This window comes from Sciurus vulgaris (genome assembly GCF_902686455.1).
Source record: "Sciurus vulgaris genome assembly, chromosome: 14".
Classification (NCBI taxonomy): Eukaryota; Metazoa; Chordata; class Mammalia; order Rodentia; family Sciuridae; genus Sciurus; species Sciurus vulgaris.
This window is the reverse complement of record NC_136475.1, coordinates 83,901,308-83,921,567: the sequence shown is the minus strand read 5'-3', so window position 1 is coordinate 83,921,567 and position 20,260 is coordinate 83,901,308. Positions and strand designations below refer to the sequence as shown.

Genomic DNA, 20,260 nt, shown 5'->3' with positions numbered 1-20,260 from the left:
TCAGTTCAACATACAGAAATGTGTTTAATAGACAAAATTGATGTGAATTACTAAAAAAAAGTCATGACATTAACAAATAAGGATAATAACTTTATTATTAAAAACAATGCAAACCAAGAAAGAATTGAGTACTACACAACTTAAAGGACTGTTTTGTTCTAAAAGTTATAAGCTATAGAAGATAATGTATCAAATATATAAGTGAAAAAGTTATGCTTATTACTAACATTTAAACAGACGTTAGATGTTGCTGTTATAACAATTCTATAAATATGTTATCAGTTGAATCCTAAGCAAATGATAAATTTAGGATGTTTTGCCCTTGTTAAAAAGTTTAGCACCTTAAATTCACAACTAGTGCTCTTTAATTGTGCATTTCTAACACCAGAATGAGTTAAAAATTGCATGTAATATTTTCTTAATCTGTTAACTACTTTTAAATGTGTATTACAATCCCTTGATCAGAGCTTCAATAATACTCCCGCAAAAAATAGCAAAAAAAGTGTTTATCAGTTCTAAATTATATTAATCTCAATTTAATTATATGAGCTTTTTCATGTGTAAATACTTTGTACCATTTGCACTTTTGGTAACAAAACTGGTTTATTTTATAAATACTATCAAGAGAAAATATATCTTGTTTCCATTGTGGATATGATTATCTTACTAATATAAAAATTTAAAGTTATAAATGGCTCAATTAGTAGATAATAAAAAATTGAACTTTTTATTCTACTACCTACCAACCATTTCACAATTAGAGCATAGAGACACTAAAGTTTGCTCTTAATAAGAATATGCACATTTATTTCCTTGGAAAAAGAATACTTATTCTCCAGAAAATCCTCCTATTTATCTAGCAATATTCAAGCATTTATAATGGCAAATTATTAGCAGGAACACTGAAGATACAGGTGTGCAAAAGAATATTAATTGCACCAAGTTTTCCACATTTCCACATTTTGAGCAATTTAACGATGTACTTGTCCATATTCATTTACTTGCAACTTCTGCAAAATGTCATCAAGTGGCTAGTTGTTAAGGCCAACACCATTTTTTTTACACATTAGAAAACACAAGCACACTTTCAAACACTTCAACATGAGATAAAAGAGAACTGTGTCCTAGTATAAGTGAGAAAAAAGAACAAAATTGTTTTCTCAGCAAAATTCTCATCCAACACTCATTCCATTCTTCAGAGACCTTGATAAAATTAGTGGTCTTCAAATATTTTTGCTCATATAAAATTTAATTGGACAGATACCTATTAGTAAGATGGATGAGGGAAGCGACATTTATGAAGTCTTGGTTAAAGGAATTATTGGTCCTCTGGAAATTCTACTTTTCTAGAAAATGGATCTTAGTAGATTCAGGGTAAGAGAGAGGTGTGCCTTTCTTCTGTAGTAAGGAAAATGGCAATCCTGAAATGGGAGAATGGGAAACAAGAATGCCAGCTGATTCCAAGTAGCATCTTAAGTAAGTGAACTATTTGGAAATTGATTCAATTTGAACTGGAAAGTCTGCATACTCCTAGGTTGTACCTACCTCGATCTATGCCACTCCTCTAAGGTAGCAGAAACAGAGTTGTTAACTTGAGCTGTGATGAGAAAAAGTACTTCTTCTGTTAATACTTTGAAGAATTGATTTTGAAAGATCCTGAGACAATATCATGTTACACTTTAAAATCTGTTTTTGAACAGCTGGCTAGCCAAAGTGTAGAATCATGTGTAAGCTGAGATATCACACCCCCTCAGTCAGCAGATTTGTTCTTTACAGATGCAGATCCTGAACTAAGATAGCCATATTAAGGAATCAGCCTAATTGCCTCATCTGGTGAGTAAGAACTCAATTTGGAGCATACACTGCCATGGAAAAGTAATAGTTATGCAGCTTTTACAGGTAATATTAAATGGTCTATTAAAGCATTTTAAAAGAACTCTAAATTGGGAAAAAAAAAAAAAAAAAACCTGTATGTTATTGCTGTTTATCTTAAAACAACAAATAAGGCCCTTGCCTGCAGAATGTCCTAAAACATTTGGCTCAGGTGTAGTACCTAGACTGGCTTCGAGCAGAAGCAGAAAGCCTTCCAGAAAGGATATGTTTGCTGTTCAGTCTCTGGAGGTAGGAGCTGACCTTCTCCTGGTAAGCCAGTGTGGCCTCGCACCCACAGACATCTTCCGTGGAAATGAGTCTCCGTGCCTCTTCAATGGCTACAATGACAGTACACAAGATGTTATGGATACCTAGAAAATAAATCAGGACTGAATCCAGGGGAGTTCAACCCTGAGTCACATCGCCAACCCATTGTTTTCATTTTTTATTTTAAGACATGTTCTCACTAAGTTGCTTAGGGTCCTACTAAGTTGCTGAGACTGATTTTGAATTTGTAGTCCTCCTGCCTCAGGCTCCTGAGCCACTGGAATTCAATATTACTATTTTTAAGACTTACTGAAATGTATTTTGCAGGAGGTAAAAGGATATAAAAGCAAACAGAAGAGGATAAACACTTTGGAATAATAACATCATAGAAAACTTTCTGTTAGGTGATATGGGGAAAATGTTTATAAGTGTCAAAGCTGGTGATGATTATATGAGAGTACACTAAATAATTCTTTATACTTTCATGATTATCAGAATTTATCATTGATACAAGGCAAATTTTTTAAAAGATGATGTAGGAGAAGGCCCAGAATACAGCAATGAGACAATCTTCTTCTGGTACTGTGTCTTCACTAACAAATGAAAACAATAACCCTCCACTTGTATGGCCAAAGTATTTCAAAGGTTCAAACTAGGTTACACCTGATTTTCTATATAGTACTGTTAATCTATTAAATGGTTTGGTAAGAGTACTAGTTTTTACCCCAAAATACTTGGGAACTAAAAATCCAGATATACATTGACATTTAAGTAAATGTGAGAGACTCATAAAGGTAACTCTATTTTTTTCTGTAATTCTGTGAGACAAACATTCCTGTTGCAAATAGAAATAAGCATAACTTTCCAAGACTGAAGACTGCTGTCTAATCTTCCAAGTGCGTGAAACTCCTTGGCTCCCATATTTTCTTTCACTTTCTACAAAGATGCAACACAGGCCTGGGGGACCATAATTCACTTATTTAAATGCAACCTATGTGTCTGAATCCTGTTAAAACCTTTTGGGACCAGCCAGCCCAAATCCCACCTTAATCAGTCTATCAATCAGTTAGTAAACAGGACATATCTATTGATTATCGCCTACATGCCCATCATCCCTGTGCAGAGTGTAATATATGATGCTTGTCCGGTCTCTCTTGCCTAATAGACTCCAAGCTCTAGGAGGGCCTGTCTCAGTGTGGTGTTCTAATTAAAATTCTCTATAGAAAACTGCAAATCAGTGACAAGCAATTGGAAAGTTGAGAGATGAACTCATGCACAATAGCATCTAAAAGAATAAAATACATAGGACTGTCTTTTTTAAAGTACAAGACATACACTAAAAACAACAAAAACATTGTTGAAGAAAATTAAAGAAGAACTAAATAAGTGGAAAGACACCATTTTAATGGATTGGAAGATTGTTAAAATGGCAAAACTTCCCAAATTGATCTGTAAATTCAATACATTGCCTATAAAATCCCTGCTGACATTTGTGGAGAAATTGACAAAATGATCCTAAAACGTACAGAAAAATGTTAGGGACCCAGAATAGCCAAAACAATCTTTAAAAGGAAAAAAAAATTGGAGAACTCACACTTTCTGATTTCAGAACTCTCTACAAAGCTATAGTAATCAAGGCAATGTAGTGTTGGCATAAAGAAGGCATGAGGATTAATGGAATAGAACTGAGATTTCAGAAATAAACTGTTAAATTTATGGTCACTTGGTTTTCAACAAGGGTAACAAGAAAATTTAATAAGGGAAAGGACACCATTTAAACAAATTATGCTGGGAAACCTACATAGCTACATGGAAAAGAATAAGGTTGAACCCTTACCTCACACCATGTGTGTGTGTTTGTCCACATGTATGTGTGTGTGTGTGTGTGTGTGTATATATATATATATATATATATATATATATATAACTCAAAAAAGACCATAGACCTAAAAGTAAAACTATAACACTCTTAGAAGAAAACACCAAAAGTAAATCTTCATGACTTTGAGCTAGAAAATGATTTCTTAGGTATAGTGCTAAAAGCACAAAATGCAAAAGAATAAATAAATTGAACTTTATAAAGTTAAAACCTTCTGTGCATCAAAGGATGCATCAAAAAATGAAATGATGATCCATGATATAGGAGAAAAAAATTTCAAATCACATATCTGCAAAAACTGCAAGTTACATGTTCCAACTCAACAAAAAGATAGAAAATCAACTTTTAAAAATGAGAAAAGGGCTTTCAATAGACATTCTTCCAAACAACATATAAAAGTGGCCAACAAGTACATGAAAAGATGATCAATATCATCAGTCATTAGAGAAATGCAAATCAGAACTACAATGAGATATTGGCTTACCCCATAGGATGGATAAAATTTTTAAAAGACAGTAATAAGTGTTGACAAAGACATGAGAAACTAGAAGCCTCATTCATTGCTTGTGAGATTCTTAAATGATATAACCACTTGGAAAAAGAGTCTGGCAGTTCTTTAAAATATTAAACATAGAGTTTCATGTGACCTAACAATTCCACTTCTAGGTATATACCCTAAAGAAATGAATATGCATGTCCATACAAAGACTTGTATTCTAGTGTTCATAACAACATTATTCACACCAGCTGAAAAAGTGGAAATAAACTGTCCATCAACCAATGAGTGAATAAGCAAAATGGGGTATTTATATGCATAGAATATCATTCAGCAATGAAAATGAATAAAGCACTAATGCATACTACAAATGGGGATGAATCTGGAAAATTGATATTAAAAGAAACCAGTCACAAAGACTGCATAGCATACCATCCATTTATATGAAATGTCCAGAATAAACAAATTCATAAAGGTGGAATTAGTGCTTGCTAGGCACAAGGGATTGGGAGGTATGGGGGAATGACTGATAAATGGGTATAGGTTTCTTTTCAGGGTGATAAAAAATGTTCTATAACTAGTGCTGATGGTTGCACAATTTTTTAGTATACTGAAAATCAATGAAACGCACACTTCAAAACCACAATTTTTTTGGTTGGGCATGTAACTCAGTGGTAAAGTGTGAGCGTATCATGCATGAGGTCCCAAATTTGATCCCCAGAACCACACACCAAAAAATCTAAAAAAGTGAAGAGTAAACATTGTAGAAAGTAAATTACATCTCGATAAAAATGTTGTAAAAAGGAAGAAGGAAAGGAAACAAAGGAAGAAAGGGAGAGAGGGAAAAAGACAGGAAGGGAGGAAGAAAGCTAGCCAAAAGATACAGATCCAAACTTAAGAGCTTTCCACCTAGAAGAAACGAATCCAGCCTTCCTCAACTTTTTAAGCCCTGGATGGTCTCCTCTTTTTTCTAAATATCCACAGTACTACTGTGTGCCATTTAGGTAGCATTTGTGTTATGCTTTCTCACAATGTTAAAATGTCTCCCCTCCCCTACCTGGAATTCCTACCTGGAATAAGTCTCCAGTTTCTTCCTCAGAATCTAATAGAGTACAATTTGTAAAACAGTAGCTCCATGAACTCTAGTGAATGGAATAAATACATGAACCTTAAACAAATGAAATGAGGTGACAGCCTAAACCATTATAAATCATGCTGAATTCTCCACCTTCCAGGAGGGGAAAAAACAAGATTTATTTTTCTGAAGATTAACCACTAAGGTAGGATGTCATTACCCAGACTTACTCAAGTTCTAGAAGCAAGCTGATCCTCACTATCCCTGCCTTTCCCCAGAAACTGACACTATTTCAAATGGAATAATATCTTCAATGAAGAAATAGCTGCTGAAAACCTACTATGTGTCAGACACTGTGGTAGAGGCCAAAAAGTACAGATAAGATCACCACCCTTGGGGGTGAGGATTACAATCTAAGGATGAAAACAGCCAGTTACCAGGGCTGGGGGAGGAGGAATGGGCAGTTATTGTTTAATGAGAGCAGAGTTTTAGTCTGGGATGAGGAAAATGTTCCGGAGATGCATAGTAGTCCTGGCTGCCCAGCAACGAGACTGTGTTCAATGTCACTGAATGGTATATTTAAAAATGGTTAGGATGGTAAATGTTATGTTATGTATAACATACCACAATAAAAACATCAGACTTAGGTAGAAACAGTAATTAGAAAAAAGAGAGAGAAGAGACCAGGTCATAGAAGGTAGACAGGCAGAGGAAGGTCAGTGTTTTATTTTGTAGGCAACTGGAAGCCAATGGAAGATTCTGGCCAGGAGAAAGGTTCATAACTAGATACAAAGAAAGAACAGCTTCCTCCTAGATTTTCCCGCCCAACAGAACAGGCTCAGAGGGCCAGGCTTCACCTGAGCACGTCTTCTTGTCCTCGTTCAGGTTGTAGCCAGGAAAGCAGTCGCAGTGGTAGGAGGCTGCCCCATCACTCACACACACGTGCTGGCAGCCGTGAGTGCCCAGGACACACTTGTTCTGGACTAACCAGGAATGGGGCAGGAGAGAAAACATCCACATGTTAATCAAATATGCAACTACACACAAATTCTGGGAGGCAAAAATCTTCCATTTGGTCCCAACCAGCGCAGAGAATGAATCCTTGCTCAGTAGCCACAAGCCACACGTGGCAGGAGAAAGTCCCCTTCCCTTCTCCACCTCCTATCCCTGCGGCTCACCTTTGATCACAGATATTCCTGCACCCCTCCCCTGCAGTCTAATGGTGCCTTCTCCTTTTTCTTCCTGTAGCACTGTCTTTATTATATTCCAGAACTTACCTTTCTGGTGACTACCAACATCTCCGGCTTATCATGGATCATCACCCAAAATAATCTATTAGGGACCTCACTGCTCACAGAACTAAGTGTGATGCTACACAAAAAGGACCGTATTGAACAAAGACCTGCCATCTATAGCTTATAAAACAGGACAGCAAGCATTGACCTGGAGACACACAAAACACACACACACACACTCATTCACAAGCACAGAGAAAAGTGATAGCAATGTTAGTGAGAACAAAGATGATGTTTATGACTGACAATGAAGTACTTATCATCTATCAAGTAACATTTCAAGGATGAAGACAATTTGCCCAAATATAAAAGGAGAGCAGAGGAAAGTGCCACCTCAGTCCCATGTCCAAACTGGCCCAGGACAAATGAAAATGGCAACTCTCATTTAAAAACTGAGCAGGGTTTCCTGGGAGACATGGGTTCTTCCTCTGCCATTAAGGGGACCAAAGCGTTTCATTTGTTCCCTTCCAGCTCCTCTCTTAAATTGTCATTCCAAGCTCAGAAACCTTCCATGGCTTACTTGCCTAGAGAATAACTTTGCATGAAATGCAAGGCCCTATGTATTGTATCCATAAAGGGCTTTTCCAACCTTAACATGGTTATTCCCCTCTTCGACACAATTTAGATTTTTTTTTTTTTTCAGCAAAATGCCACAGAGCAGCCTATTCTATTTTCCCCTCATCCCAGCAGGGCATTCACTTTACACATAGATACTGGACCTGCTTCCTGCTCCAGCCCTGATCTAGGGCTCCACATCCAATCTACAAACCTCCCTACCACCAGCTCGGGGAAAGCAGGTCAGGGGAGCCATCTGATAGTGGTGTGGATCCAGCTTTATTATAGTACTATTCCTTATTACTTTAAAATACACGTATACTAACTCGTTCACAGTTCTTTCTCCTCCCTCCTCTTTGCTGTCAGGTTCTTTGTACAATGAGACAGTAGTCAAAGGCTCAAGTAACCCTGGGAATATGGGATCAAACCCTGACTCTACTACTTACAAACCAGGTAACCTGAGCAAGTTTTTCAATCTGCCTATGCCTCAGTTTCCTCCCAAAGTCGCATGACCTTGTGTATAAAATGCTGAAAACCTCGAGCCGCCCACAGAAGGTGCTGAAGAATGCTGCCTACCATTACCTAGGAGCATTACCTGGAGTTGTCTGAAAATTTTCTTTGATTTTTAAAAAAATAAAATGTTTCATTTTCTTCCATAACATCTGTTAATTTAAATAGAAGTGTGCTTTTGTTTCATGTTCCTGAATCCTCCTTGTTGCTGGCAGGTCACAGTACCAACAGGGAAGCAGCGGGAGGAGTGTGGCGGCCCTCCGTGAGCCCCTGCATCCCAGCTGGCTCGGTCCTGTTCCCCTGCCCCTGCCAAAGCCACCCTCTGCTCTCTTGGCTAAACCTTCCCCATCCTTCAAAGCCCAAGTCCAGTTCCATGCAGCTCAGAGTCTTTCCAGACTCCATGAGCCTCCAGGGCCCTCAGCTCCCATCAGTGCCTCCCCTGGCTACTTCCTCTCTGCTTTCAGAAGGAGTTGCTTCTCTACCCAGGCTGTAAATGCCCTGGGACAGAAACATGCTTCCTTATAGCCTCACAGTCTGGAAACAAAGCAGTTACTCAATACCCTTACTGATTTCATTTTTTAGAAAGGGGGACTAGTGATATGCCATTTTCCTTTTCTCTATCTTGACAAGATCCCACAATATAGCTCCCGAAGAGAGAGAAAGATACACAAGATCTAAAAAACATTCAATGTGCCAAAATGGTGCACCACCTCGAGAACTTGGATTTTCTCCCCTTTAGGACTGTTTTGACATTTATGAATGCCACCCTGTTCTGCCAGTAAGTTTAAATCAAATTAATGAGGATTAGCAGTCCTGGTAGGGCTCATCAGCCAAGTCTTAAGGCTCAGATTCACCGAAGATTGATCAGCTAGAAGCTGTCAGGGAATGCCCTGCTTCAGACTTACTGGAAGATCTGTGTGGGTCTAATTCAGGCATTTACAAAGTCTCCTTTACTAAAACAATCCAGCTTTAAGATTAACATTACAGAAAAGTTCCAGGCCAAGTTTTAACTGGAAAAAGATCAGTTCAGCCTATCACACTAAATAGTTACTGTCCAACCAACTTCCTCTAAAGTCTCCTATTTGCTTAAAAAGTCCCCAGTGTACAGGGCTATAAAATTTTCCTGGATAAGGACCCTCTATTTAATTAGCTTTTCTCATATCCCCCATTCCCTACGCATTTCCAGTAATTTTCTGAAGTGATCTATGTTTGCAAAAACCAGTGAGCTCACCACCCTCTGAGCATGCGTGGCTTCATTTGTAAGCACCACAGAAGGCCTGAGCCCTGTCGTGCTCTAAGCCACTGAGAAGAACTTCTCTCCTGGCAAATTGCACGTTGGTTTCCCCACCATAGGAAGAGTCAAATAGGAAAGAATCTGTCGGGTAGACCTTACCTGCGCACGTCTTTCCATCTGCGTTCAGAGTGTAGCCCTCGTAGCATTCACAGTGATGAGACCCATCTCTGTCGTTCACACAAATGTGCTGACAGCCATGTGTACCGAAAGCACATTTGTCTTGAGCTGTCAGTGAAAAATCCAGGAAAAAAAGGAAATAAACAGTCAAAGAGTCTTTTATTACCCATAGATAGACACCTTTTTGTTTGCAGCTAGAAATATATACGAGGAAAACTTACTGGAGGCTATTCAAAGCTGTCAGCATTATTTGCTCTAACTAGAAGTTAGCGGAGTTAAATAAAATCCTGCACCCGCCATAATTATTCTCCAGTCTTCCCCAGTTCCTTTCCAAAATCAAAACTGTTGAGATTTTATAATCCAAGAATCTCATAAACACTTTATAAAGGATTCCTTTTAGGTTAACTGTATTTTTCCCAATTTAGAGAGGTATGTACAATTATGCAACTAATTACACTAGATTTGGAAAAACAGAATTAAAATTTGAAGAATTTGTAGTTGAACCCTTTCCTGTTTTATTTTTTATTTTTATTTATGTATTTATTTGGAGTACTGGGCATTGATCACTGAGCCATACCCCAAGCCCTATTTTCTATTTATTTTATTTTGAGTCAGAGTCTTGCTAAGTTGCTGAGGCTGGCATAGAACTTGAGATCCTCCTACCACAGTTCCCCCAGTCTCTGGAATTACAGGCATGTGCCACCATGCTCAGCTAACCTCTTCCTCTTCTATAAATGAAGAAAATAAGCCATAAGGAGACCAACTGATTCAGGGCAGTATCAGAATTCACGACTCAATTTTTCATTCAATGCACTTCACTCTGTACTAGTAAATTTTTTAACTATTTTTTTAATTTTTAAACTTTTTATTTTAAGATAATTTCAGACTTATGAAAAACTTTAAAAAATGCAAAGAGTTCCTGTATATTACCTTGCTTCCCCAAATGTTAAAAACTTGCATAACTCTAGTATGATTATCAAATACATTGATATGATTTACTAATCTACATAGTTTTTTCACATTTTGCCAATTGTTCCACTAATGTCCTTTTTAAGATCCAGGACACAATCCAGGATACTGCATTGCATTAAGCTGTCTCATCATCTTAGTCTCCTCCAATCTGGGACATATCCCCAGTTTGCCTTTGTACCAGAAAATTATTTTTGTGAACTAAGAATGTCTCTATGTTTGGGTTTGTGTGATGTTTCCTTGTGGTTCTGAATTTTTAACGAGAACACCACAGACATGTTGCTGTATCCTCAGTGCAGGATGTCAGTTGATCCATGATGTCACTGTGGTCATCACTAATGATGGTAGCTTTGATCACTTTGAGGACTTGACTAAGGTGGTGTCTGCCAGGTTCTCCACTACAAGGTTACTATCTTTCCTTTCGAAAGCAATAAGTATCTTGTGGGATATTATTTGATGTTAAATTACTAAATTGTAGCATTTGGAAGGACTGTGAGGGCTGGGCTGAGAAAAGAAATGAGCCTCACATTTACACGTGACACAGACATGTTACCATTTCTAATTTTTTTAAATAAGACTTGGAAATGGGGGGGAAAAAAAAACAGAATGACAAGGGAGGAAATCAGATCAAGTGTGGAGGTGGGACTTGGTGCCCTGGGTCCCAGGGCATGTGACCAAGTTCCAATACTGGGTAGGCAGGTGGGCTTGTAAGTAGCAGGAGCACAGGCTCCTCCCCACTTACCGGAACAAGTCTTCCTGTCTTCATTCAAGGTGTAACCCTCGTGGCACTCACAGTGATAAGAGCCAGTCCTGTCGTTCACACAGATGTGTTCACACCCGTGTGTGCCAAGAGCACACTTATCGATAGCTATCAAATAAGAAGCAGGGCAACTGTGAACACATGGGGAGTGGCAGTAAGTAAATCATCAGACCACACTTAGGACACAGAGCTAACCAAGGAGGCGGGGCGCCAGGAAGGGCAGCGGCAGAATCTGGAACTGACTAGTATTGGCTTTCCGTGACAGACCCGTCATGCCAGTTAAGTCTTTTCCCTTCTTTGGGTCCCAAATTCCTATCTATAAAATGAGTCAGGGGTTAGGGATATAGCTCAGTTGGTAAAGTACCTGCCTCGCAAGCACAAGGCCCTGGGTTCAATTCCCAGCACCGCCTAAAAAAAAAAAAAAAGATCAATGACCAATTAAGTCATCTTGAGAAAAAGTGGAATGGGATTTTGATGTTTAAGAAAAATGGCATGGTTCTTTTTTCAATTTCATCTTTCAAGAAAATGATATGCAATTATAAAAAGTCAACAGAACTTTACAAAAGAAAAAAGTAAAAAAAATTTTCTAATTAAAAAAAAAACTTTCATAGAATTAAAAAGAAGAACCTGATTGCCCTTCTTGGTTGATGTTGAATACTCATGCCCCAGGTGAGGGAGGCCCTCTCTAAATTTTCCCCTACTTCTAAAGTTCATGAGGCTGAATGATGAGAGAGGAAAGGGAGGCTTGTATTCAACTAGATCCAATTCAGGGGCAATGACAAAGCCACAAAAGGACCAAGGGTTTGCGATCCCTTATCATCTTACCTTTTGCGTTTCAAGGAAGATCATCCATGAGCAACAGTAAACCAGCCAAATGGCAGTGAGGTAGAAAAGGAGTCAAAGTACTGGCCAGTCCCACCCCGGAAGAAGGGATCCCCAAATAACCGCCGCGGCCCCCCAAGCAGCCTCACCTGCGCACGTTCTCTTGTCAGCGTTCAAGGTGTAGCCCTGGCTGCACTCGCAGTGGTGGCGACCCTCCCCGTCACTGACGCACACGTGCTGGCACTGGTGTGTGCCCAGCGCACACGGGTCCAGGGCTGTGCGGGGAAGTTCGCAGCCGTCAGCGTCCACAGGGAAGGACCTTTCAGATACTTCCTCACGTGTTAGGAGGACACTGCTCTTCTCTTTATTTCACTATCAAAATTGGTATTTGTTGTCTGCCTCGGGCTTACTAGAAATACCCTTAAACTAGAAAATGTTACTAATTTAGAATTACAGACCTTGCTAGAGACTTTCTCAAAGGAGAAGGGGAATTTTGGAACCGGAGCTGAGGCCAAGCACTTCCATCCGTCAGTTAACTGGATGTTTCACTCAGCTTATCCACAGTCCTATGAAAAAGATTTTTGCTTTCCAACCACAAGAGACCGAGAGAACAGTAATAAACTGCTGGAAGTGCTTACCAGCAAGTTGTGCCTGCAAAGCCAGAACTTGGTTTGCAAGGGTTCCAGAGTTTGTGTCTGAACAGAATTCACAGGCAAGCATGCCCCTTAGCCGGGGACATGCTCTCACTTGGGTGACAATGCATATTTCCACAGGCACAAGATGGGGGCAATCTGGGTAAGTGCTTTCTGAACATGCAACATGGGTTCTTGAGGTCAGGTATCTTTGCAGGCAACTTGGGGACAGTGAACTCATGATAAATACAAACAGGTGAAAAGAAAAGAACAAATTAAATGAGATTACATCAGCTAAATGGCATCTCCAGCTTTTTGCTCCTAGAGACATTTATATTTCATTGGATTTTTTTTTCCAGCAACATGTTTTGAAAGATGAATCAATGAATCTAGTCACTTCTGAGGAATCAAGGAGGCCTATTGGAGAAGGCTGGCACTCCTGTGGCAGGTAAACCAGCCTCCATTGCCCTTGGCAGCAGGACAAGGCTCATATTTTCCCAAGAAGGGCCTTTTCATGGAATGATCTTTCCAACCTGTTGACTACGACTAGCTGCCCCTCAGTCTTTTTTCCATAGACAGGACGTCCCCCACCCCAGAACAGCATGTCTTTTATACCAGAGGAAAAGCTTGCCACTCACCACTTGTTACTTTATGGCCCTCGAGCCCAACCCCAGGTGCCAGCTCTGACACCCAACTGTACCACAGAGCAGAGACCCAAAGGAACAGCTCTCACCCGCAAACTTGGGGGTTTTCCTGGGAGAAAGAAAGCCACTTTCTTTGTGGAACCCAATGAATACCAAGTAGATGCTACCAAAGCCAATGATGGTCTGAGAAGGCACAGTGTCCCAGGACAGGAAAAAAGGGAGCCCAGCCAGGTCTGGCTGAGATGAGGCCAAGCTTCCCCCAGACCAAGCTGCTTCTCTCATTTCCCAACTCACTGGTGATTGCTGGGTTTCACATTAGTTTAGATATAAAGGCTCCTCAAGATTTACAATTGCAGTTATTGGCTCACTTGCTTGTCTCACCCCCAACCCCAGAATGCTACTGGATGGTTGGGAGAAACTGTTTTTTTGTCATCAGTGATCAATAAATGCATGCTGAATAAACAAATGTGGAATAAATTATATAACAAAAAAAAAAAAAAGGTATTTATGTTTAGAAATTCACCTGACCTAGAAATCTGTACACATTTTCTTGGGTAATCCCACAGAGAGTTTCAAAGAATAATCTCCAAAAGATAATAAATAAAGCATGAGCCCCACAAATCATAATTCTGATCAGATCAATCACTAAAAATAAACCCCAGCCCCAGATAAATTCATGTTGATACATCTGGCTGATTCATGCTAAAAATTCCAATGAAATTAGCATGTTCATATTCAAACTACAACCTAAAGGAAGAAAGAAATAGGAAAGTAAAAGAATGATTTTTTTTAAAAAATCTGCTTCTTTTGTCTCTCAGCTGAAGCAAAACCCCATCTTCTTGGTCCCTAAATTTTTTTTTTTTTTTTGTAGTTGTAGATGGAGAGTATGCCTTTATTTAATTTGTTTATTTTTATGTGGTGCTAAGGATCGAACCCAGTGCCACACACGTGCTAGGCAAGCACTCTGCCACTGAGCCCCAGCCGCAACCCCCTAATCCTTTTACTCCACAAAGAATAGCCAGAGAAGGAGCCCAATCTGAAAACGAGTGTTCCCTAACACTGTGCACACTGACAGACACTGTTCCCTGTTTTCTACAGAACAAGTAGAGTTCTGTTAAATCTGGAGATGGTAAAGCGGAAGCAACTACCTGGGGGGGAAAATGTAGTAGGGGATGGAGACAAGACAGGCATCTTGAGGGTTGTTTTTTTTTTTTTTTTTCCCTGACCCCACCACGGAACAGCAGGATTGTTTATCCTGGATATTTCTGGACCTTCACATTTCTAATGCAAACATGAAGATTTTATGAGCAAACCAAGTATATAATGCAGCTCTATATTTCTAAACCAACACCATGTGTTTAAGCTGGTAAAAAACACCAAAAAAGCACTGCATGCATTTTAAGTTTTCCATAAATGTCCACCACCACCACCCCCAAAAAAAGGAAGAAAAAGAAGAAATCTTCTTTTCCACTGGGTACACAATGTCTGAAATATAACATCCTTGCTACCTGGAAGCAAAGACTTACCAACTTACCACAAAAGGTTTCCTGGAATCTAGAGGAGAGTTTCTCAATGACCCCGTAGGTCTCCACATAGAACACATGCTCATCCAGGGGCTCACTGGCCATCATCTTGAGGGACTCCATATCTGCCCGGTCCACACCCACGGCATAGAGCTCAATGCCAGTTGCCCGGGCCCGGGCAGCCACCTCATTCACCTGGTCCTGGGGCCTCCCATCTGTCACGATGATGGCCACCTTAGGGATGTTGGAAGTAGGCCCCCGAGCCCCTGCCTCCACTGTAAAGGCTTCATCCATGGCTGTCTGGATGGCCAGCCCCGACATGGTGCCGGTGGACAAGGGTGTGATTCGAGCTACGGCTTGTTTCAGGGACTGCTTATCTGCGTAGGTCTGCAGCTGGAACTCAATCTTCACTGTACTGGCATAGTTCACCAAGGCCACCCGCGTGTCAGCTGCCCCAATGTCCAGAGTATCAATGATCCGGGAGACGAAGGTTTTCACTTTGGTGAATTCCAGGGGCCGCACGCTTCGGGAACTATCGATGATAAACACTAAATCCAAGGGCCTGCTTTTGCAAACACCTGCAAAGAAGAGCATGGGGAGTTGAGAAGACCAAGCAATGATCAGACCACAATCAGAAACGGGACAAACCGCACTCCCTGTCAACTCTGGGATTCCAGGAGGCCAGGCGGTATTAGTACCCCTTAATCACAAAGCCACTGCCTGCTGCCTTCCCCAAGTTCATCCTCCTATGAGTACTGAAAGTACCAAACCCTTTAGAGTCCCATAGTGAGATTCACATGGAGATGTGACATGTCCCCAGACATCTACCTATAAGCTGACAAGCTCTGAAATTTCACTTAGAAATCATTCCTCTGTTTAGGGTTTTGCTCCGAAGATTCCTTGTGACCCTCAGGAGTTAGTGGGTCCCAGTTACATCCCAGGCACCTTGGCTATCTGAGGCGATGGGACTTCAGGGTGTAAAAGGTCCCAGGTTCTCAGGTCCAGCCTCACTGCAGAGTTCCCTGCCGAGGCTTCAAGCAGTGGCAGAATTTGAGGCAAGGCACTCTGACAATCTTCTAGTAGCTTCCTTCTTCTATTCCACTTCTAGGGGGTGAAAACCACCCCACAGTGGCCTTAAATTCTCCCTCCATCTGTTCACCCATTCTTATCTGGTGAGCTTTGGCTTAGCTGAAGATGGGAAGAGGAATGACAACTTTATGATAAATATGTCACACTCCCAAATTTATGAGCATGTCTTATCATTTTAAGGAGCAAAGGTTGTGACCTGTTATCTATTCTACAACCTATATCCAAACTCACATAGCCACTCTCATTCACTATTCATTTGCTTTTCTTTTTTTTTTGCAGTTCTATACAAAAAAGGCCTGTGAAGTCCTGTGCAGTCCTACAAAGTCCTGGGACTAAAAAGGACAATAAGCCAGATGTCCCACTCTTCACTGTTTACTGTATTATTTCTACACAAAAGTACCTGGCACACTGTAGTGACACAAATTTTAGTTTCCTTCTTTTCTTTCCTAGTCTTTCCTGCTCCCTCCAACCCTATTTGCACATCCCTCTCCCAGTCAGCAAAATCAAGTCCACTAGTCAGGACTAGATAAGAAAGAAACCAGTTATCAACTTCTTTTTCAAGCAATCACATAGACTCATGCATACACATCACACACGTAGCCCTAAATGGAAATGAAATCCCTGGACATGAAGTGTCAATCAAGGTTCTTTCCTTTTCCAATTAAAAAAAAAAAAAAAAAAGAGATGATACTGCTCTAAGAAGGCAGTTACTCAATGAGTAGGGAAGAAAGGTGGACTCAAAAGAAACTCTTAGGCTAAGCTGTTTATGGAAGAAAAAACCTTGTCTAGAAAAAGGATCAAGTCTGTGCAGTCTTCTTTCAAGAGCTGAAAATTACCCTCTTGGCTTTCTTCTGCTGTCTGGACGTATTCAATTAAGAAAAGAGTACCTTACTTTCAATAATACTCTAGGGATCACAGGACACCAAGGCAACAGTGCTGTGAAGCCGGAAGTTCAGAGGCTGTTTATACTGCATCCATCTAACAGGTGAGACATTGAGGTTCAGGAGTAAGAACTAGGCTGTGGTGCCATGTGACTGGACTCCAGGTTTCCTGACTCCCAGCCTTTCTGCCACACCGTGGTTGCTCCCTCTGAGGCAACATTTTCCACCATAAAAAATCAACATCATCTCATGTGCCTAGAAACATCCTGCATGTTGACTTTGAGCCACCTCCCTGAAATATGCTGTATGTCATGTATTTAGTTAAGTCAAAAGGAATTAAAAATCTCTCTTTTTCAAATTACTCCAGAATTTCACTTCATCCTTACAGATGCCCATGGATCAGGGGCAAGGAAGAAGAACTATGTTGCAAATCCTGCCTGGAGAGGGGTCAGGTACTTTTGCATTATTGGAGTAAAAAGAAGAAAAAAAAACATGATAGGAACCCTGTAATTAATATCCAGTGGCGTCACTTGGATAAATCATGGTTCTATTCCTGCACCCAAACACACGATTCTTTCCTTCTTCACTGAATTCTTATTGGGGGGAGTTATGGGGGTGTCATTGGCAGCATAATGCACCCCCCTCCAAAAGATGTCTAGGTCCTTATCACAGGAACTTGAACATATGCTACTTTTCCTGGCCAGAAAGACTTTCCAGGTATGATGAAAGACGTTGGGATGCGAGGTTATCCTGGAATATTTGGGTGGGTCCAATATAATTACAAAGACCTCTAAATGTGGAAGACGATGGCAGGACAGGGGGGTCCAAGTGACAGGATGTGAGAAGGATTCAACCTACTGCTGCTGGCTTTGAAGAGGGAGGAAGAAGGCCATGAGCCAAGGAACACAGCAGCCTCTAAGAAGCTGAGACAGCAGGCAAATGCTTCTCCCCTAGAACCTCCAAAGAGACAGAGATGCAACCCTGTCAGCATTTTGACTTTAGCCCAGGGAGACCAGTGTCAGACCGACCTACAGAGCTCTAAGATAATAGTGTGGGTCACTGGGTTGGGGATATAGCTTAGTGGTTAAGTGCTTTCCTCACATGCCTGAGGCCCTGGGCTCAAAACACACACACACACACACATACACACACACACACACACAGAGTATTGTATTAAAGTCACTAAATTCATGGTCATTTGTTGCAACAGCAATAGAAAACTAATAAAGGAGTCTTAACCAGGGTAGCAGGCAATTCTGTGACTATCTGGTTCCTTCCTAATTTGAACCCCATCCATAAGGAGCACTAATCATTTTTGGGTCTCACTCCCAATGACTAAATAGCAGCAATTTGATTCTCAAAAATAAAGAGAGTATCTGAGTCTCCTAAAATATTTTCATATTCACAATATCTCCAATTTTGATGTTTTTTTTTTTTTTCTAGAAATAAAAGTCCATAGCAAAGTCATAGCAATTCCTGGTTGCTAAGAGGAGAGAATCCAGAAAAGGTGTAGAATGTGCTGTTTATTCAAGAATTACTCTTCACAATCAGGTTTGGTAGGAAAGATCCAGTATAGTTTAGGGGGAAATGGTCACACGGTACAGAATCTCACCTTCCCCTCCAGTCCCATCTTGAAGAGAGGGAGGTGAGGTTTAGAGGCAACTCCACTTCTGGAGAAAAGGCTATTCTAGCATCCCCCACCTGGAGCAACCAGCTGGCTACCAGCTGAATTTAACCCCTGTGAGTCTGGTCCCTCTTTTATCATTTCAAACAAGGTAGTATACCAAGAAAGTGTCCTTTGAGTTCCTTCTCAACATATCCAGAAAGGAGGGGACAGACAAGGCAAGTGAACCTGACAGGCAGCATTGCTGGCTAGGTAAGACAGGACACCCAGAAAATGGTTAAAAAATCCTCTTGTCAAACAAGATTGACACCAACTTCTTGGTAATGAACATAAAACCGTATGTAAACCATATCAAGAGCTTGATAGGCTGGAGCAGTGGAAAGAACTCTCACTTGGGATTTCAGGGACCTGAGTTTTATTCTGAGCTCTGACACTGAGTTGCTGGGTCTCTTCACTTTGATAAGGGTTACCCCGTATCTCTCAGGGGTTGCGCCAGATGATAGGACACAACCAACTTGGCTGCGCTAGGAACTTTGCTCTGCCTCAGGAACCAATTATTGACCAAAAAGAGAAATAGAAGTGTTCGCTGAGACTCGGTGTCCTGGGTCTTTGGGAATCTAAGAGAACCCAGCTCGGGTGTTGAGCCCAGTCGGGAGGACACCTGGTTGTGGGCAGAACAGGGTTGAGACTAGAATGGTTTCAGGCATTCAGGTGGCTTCTCTGGTTCCCTTATTGGCCTCCCGCCGGCACCCCAAGATTTCCCTTCTGCTAAATCCGGATTCCACCGAGGCAGCTTGAGGGCTGCAGGGGAGAGGGCAGAATCACCCACAATCCTGCAACAGAGGCGGAGGGATTTCGAGAGAACTAAAAGCAGAATCCCTGGAAGGCTTGGGTCCACTGAAGGAAGAGACCGGTCGTGTTGAACGCAAGTGGGAGGCAGTCCCAGCGCTGCCCCAGCTGCCCCATGCTCCCTGCCCAAATCACAGGCGGAGCTGGAGCTTGGGGAAACCCAAATTCTAGCCCGGACCTACGAGTAACCTTGGGTGGCTCCCTGGCTTTTTCTGGACCTCCGATTTTCGGCACGGGATTCCTCGGGGTGGGAGGGGATTCTATGGCCCGCGCCACTGCCTGCCTGAGGCTGGGATGCGGGACCCTTGGCAGAGGCCCGAAGCGCTCCTTCCATGCCGGCTCCGCTGCCCACGCCCGTCCCATCCCCGGCCCAGGCTCCCGTTCCCTTTGCCCTGCAGACTGTCCCTCTGAAGCCGGGGCCCGACTCCCGCCCGCGCCACTGTACCTGCGCCGCGATTCCCACCTGGCTCGCTGGCCCCGGAATAGGGCGCGCGGGTGGGAGCCGGGCGGCGCCCGGGGCTGCCGGCCGGGCCGCGGGTCCCCAGCCTCCGGACACCCGGGCGGTCCAGGGGGCCCGGGGCGGCGGGAGGCGGCAGCAGCTGCAGCACCGACCAGAGCAGCAGGAGTCCGGGGAGCTGGCGCGCGGGGGCCAGGCGCGGCATGGTGGGCTCGGCGGGCCAGCGGTGGGGTCAGGGCTCTCGGGGTCAGTCCCGGTCCTGGGAGCCGCGCGAAAGCCCCCAATTTAAAGGTCCCGCGCCCGCGGCCCCGCCCCGCCCCGCCCCCGGCCGCGACGCAGGCGAGCCGCGCCACCCGTCCCAAAGCCAACAAGGAGCCTTGTCGGCGCATTCCAGTGGCCGAAGCGGAATGTCTGGGGCGAGGCGGCCAGCGGCGCGGTGGTCACCGCCCGCCCCGGCCCCGCTCTGCGCCGTGCGCCGCCCGCGGCTGGGTGGGCTCGGCTGGGGGCCTTCTGGCCTCCTGGCCTCCTCGTAAAACGCGGAGCGAGGACAGTGCGCTCTGCAGGAGCGCGTCCTGCAGGACCCTCAGCCCAGAGCCCCGCGCCCCCGGGCTGCCCGCCCTGTCCGCTCGGGTGTGCCTGCCTGCGGGCTC

At 42.5% G+C, this 20,260-nt stretch overlaps 1 protein-coding gene across 1 annotated transcript; it reads right to left on the bottom strand.

Annotated features, from left to right (window-relative positions):
• Window positions 1-1,972: 1,972 nt before the first annotated feature.
• Window positions 1,973-19,831, bottom strand: MATN3 (matrilin 3). The gene is made up of 7 exons (XM_079109850.1): window positions 19,599-19,831; window positions 14,722-15,288; window positions 12,061-12,186; window positions 11,072-11,197; window positions 9,343-9,468; window positions 6,447-6,572; window positions 1,973-2,210 (listed from the first exon to the last, which is right to left on the bottom strand). Exons 1-7 carry the CDS (start codon window positions 19,813-19,815, stop codon window positions 2,041-2,043), a joined length of 1,458 nt encoding a protein of 485 aa, XP_078965976.1. The 5' UTR covers window positions 19,816-19,831; the 3' UTR covers window positions 1,973-2,040.
• Between the last annotated feature and the right edge of the window lie 429 nt (window positions 19,832-20,260).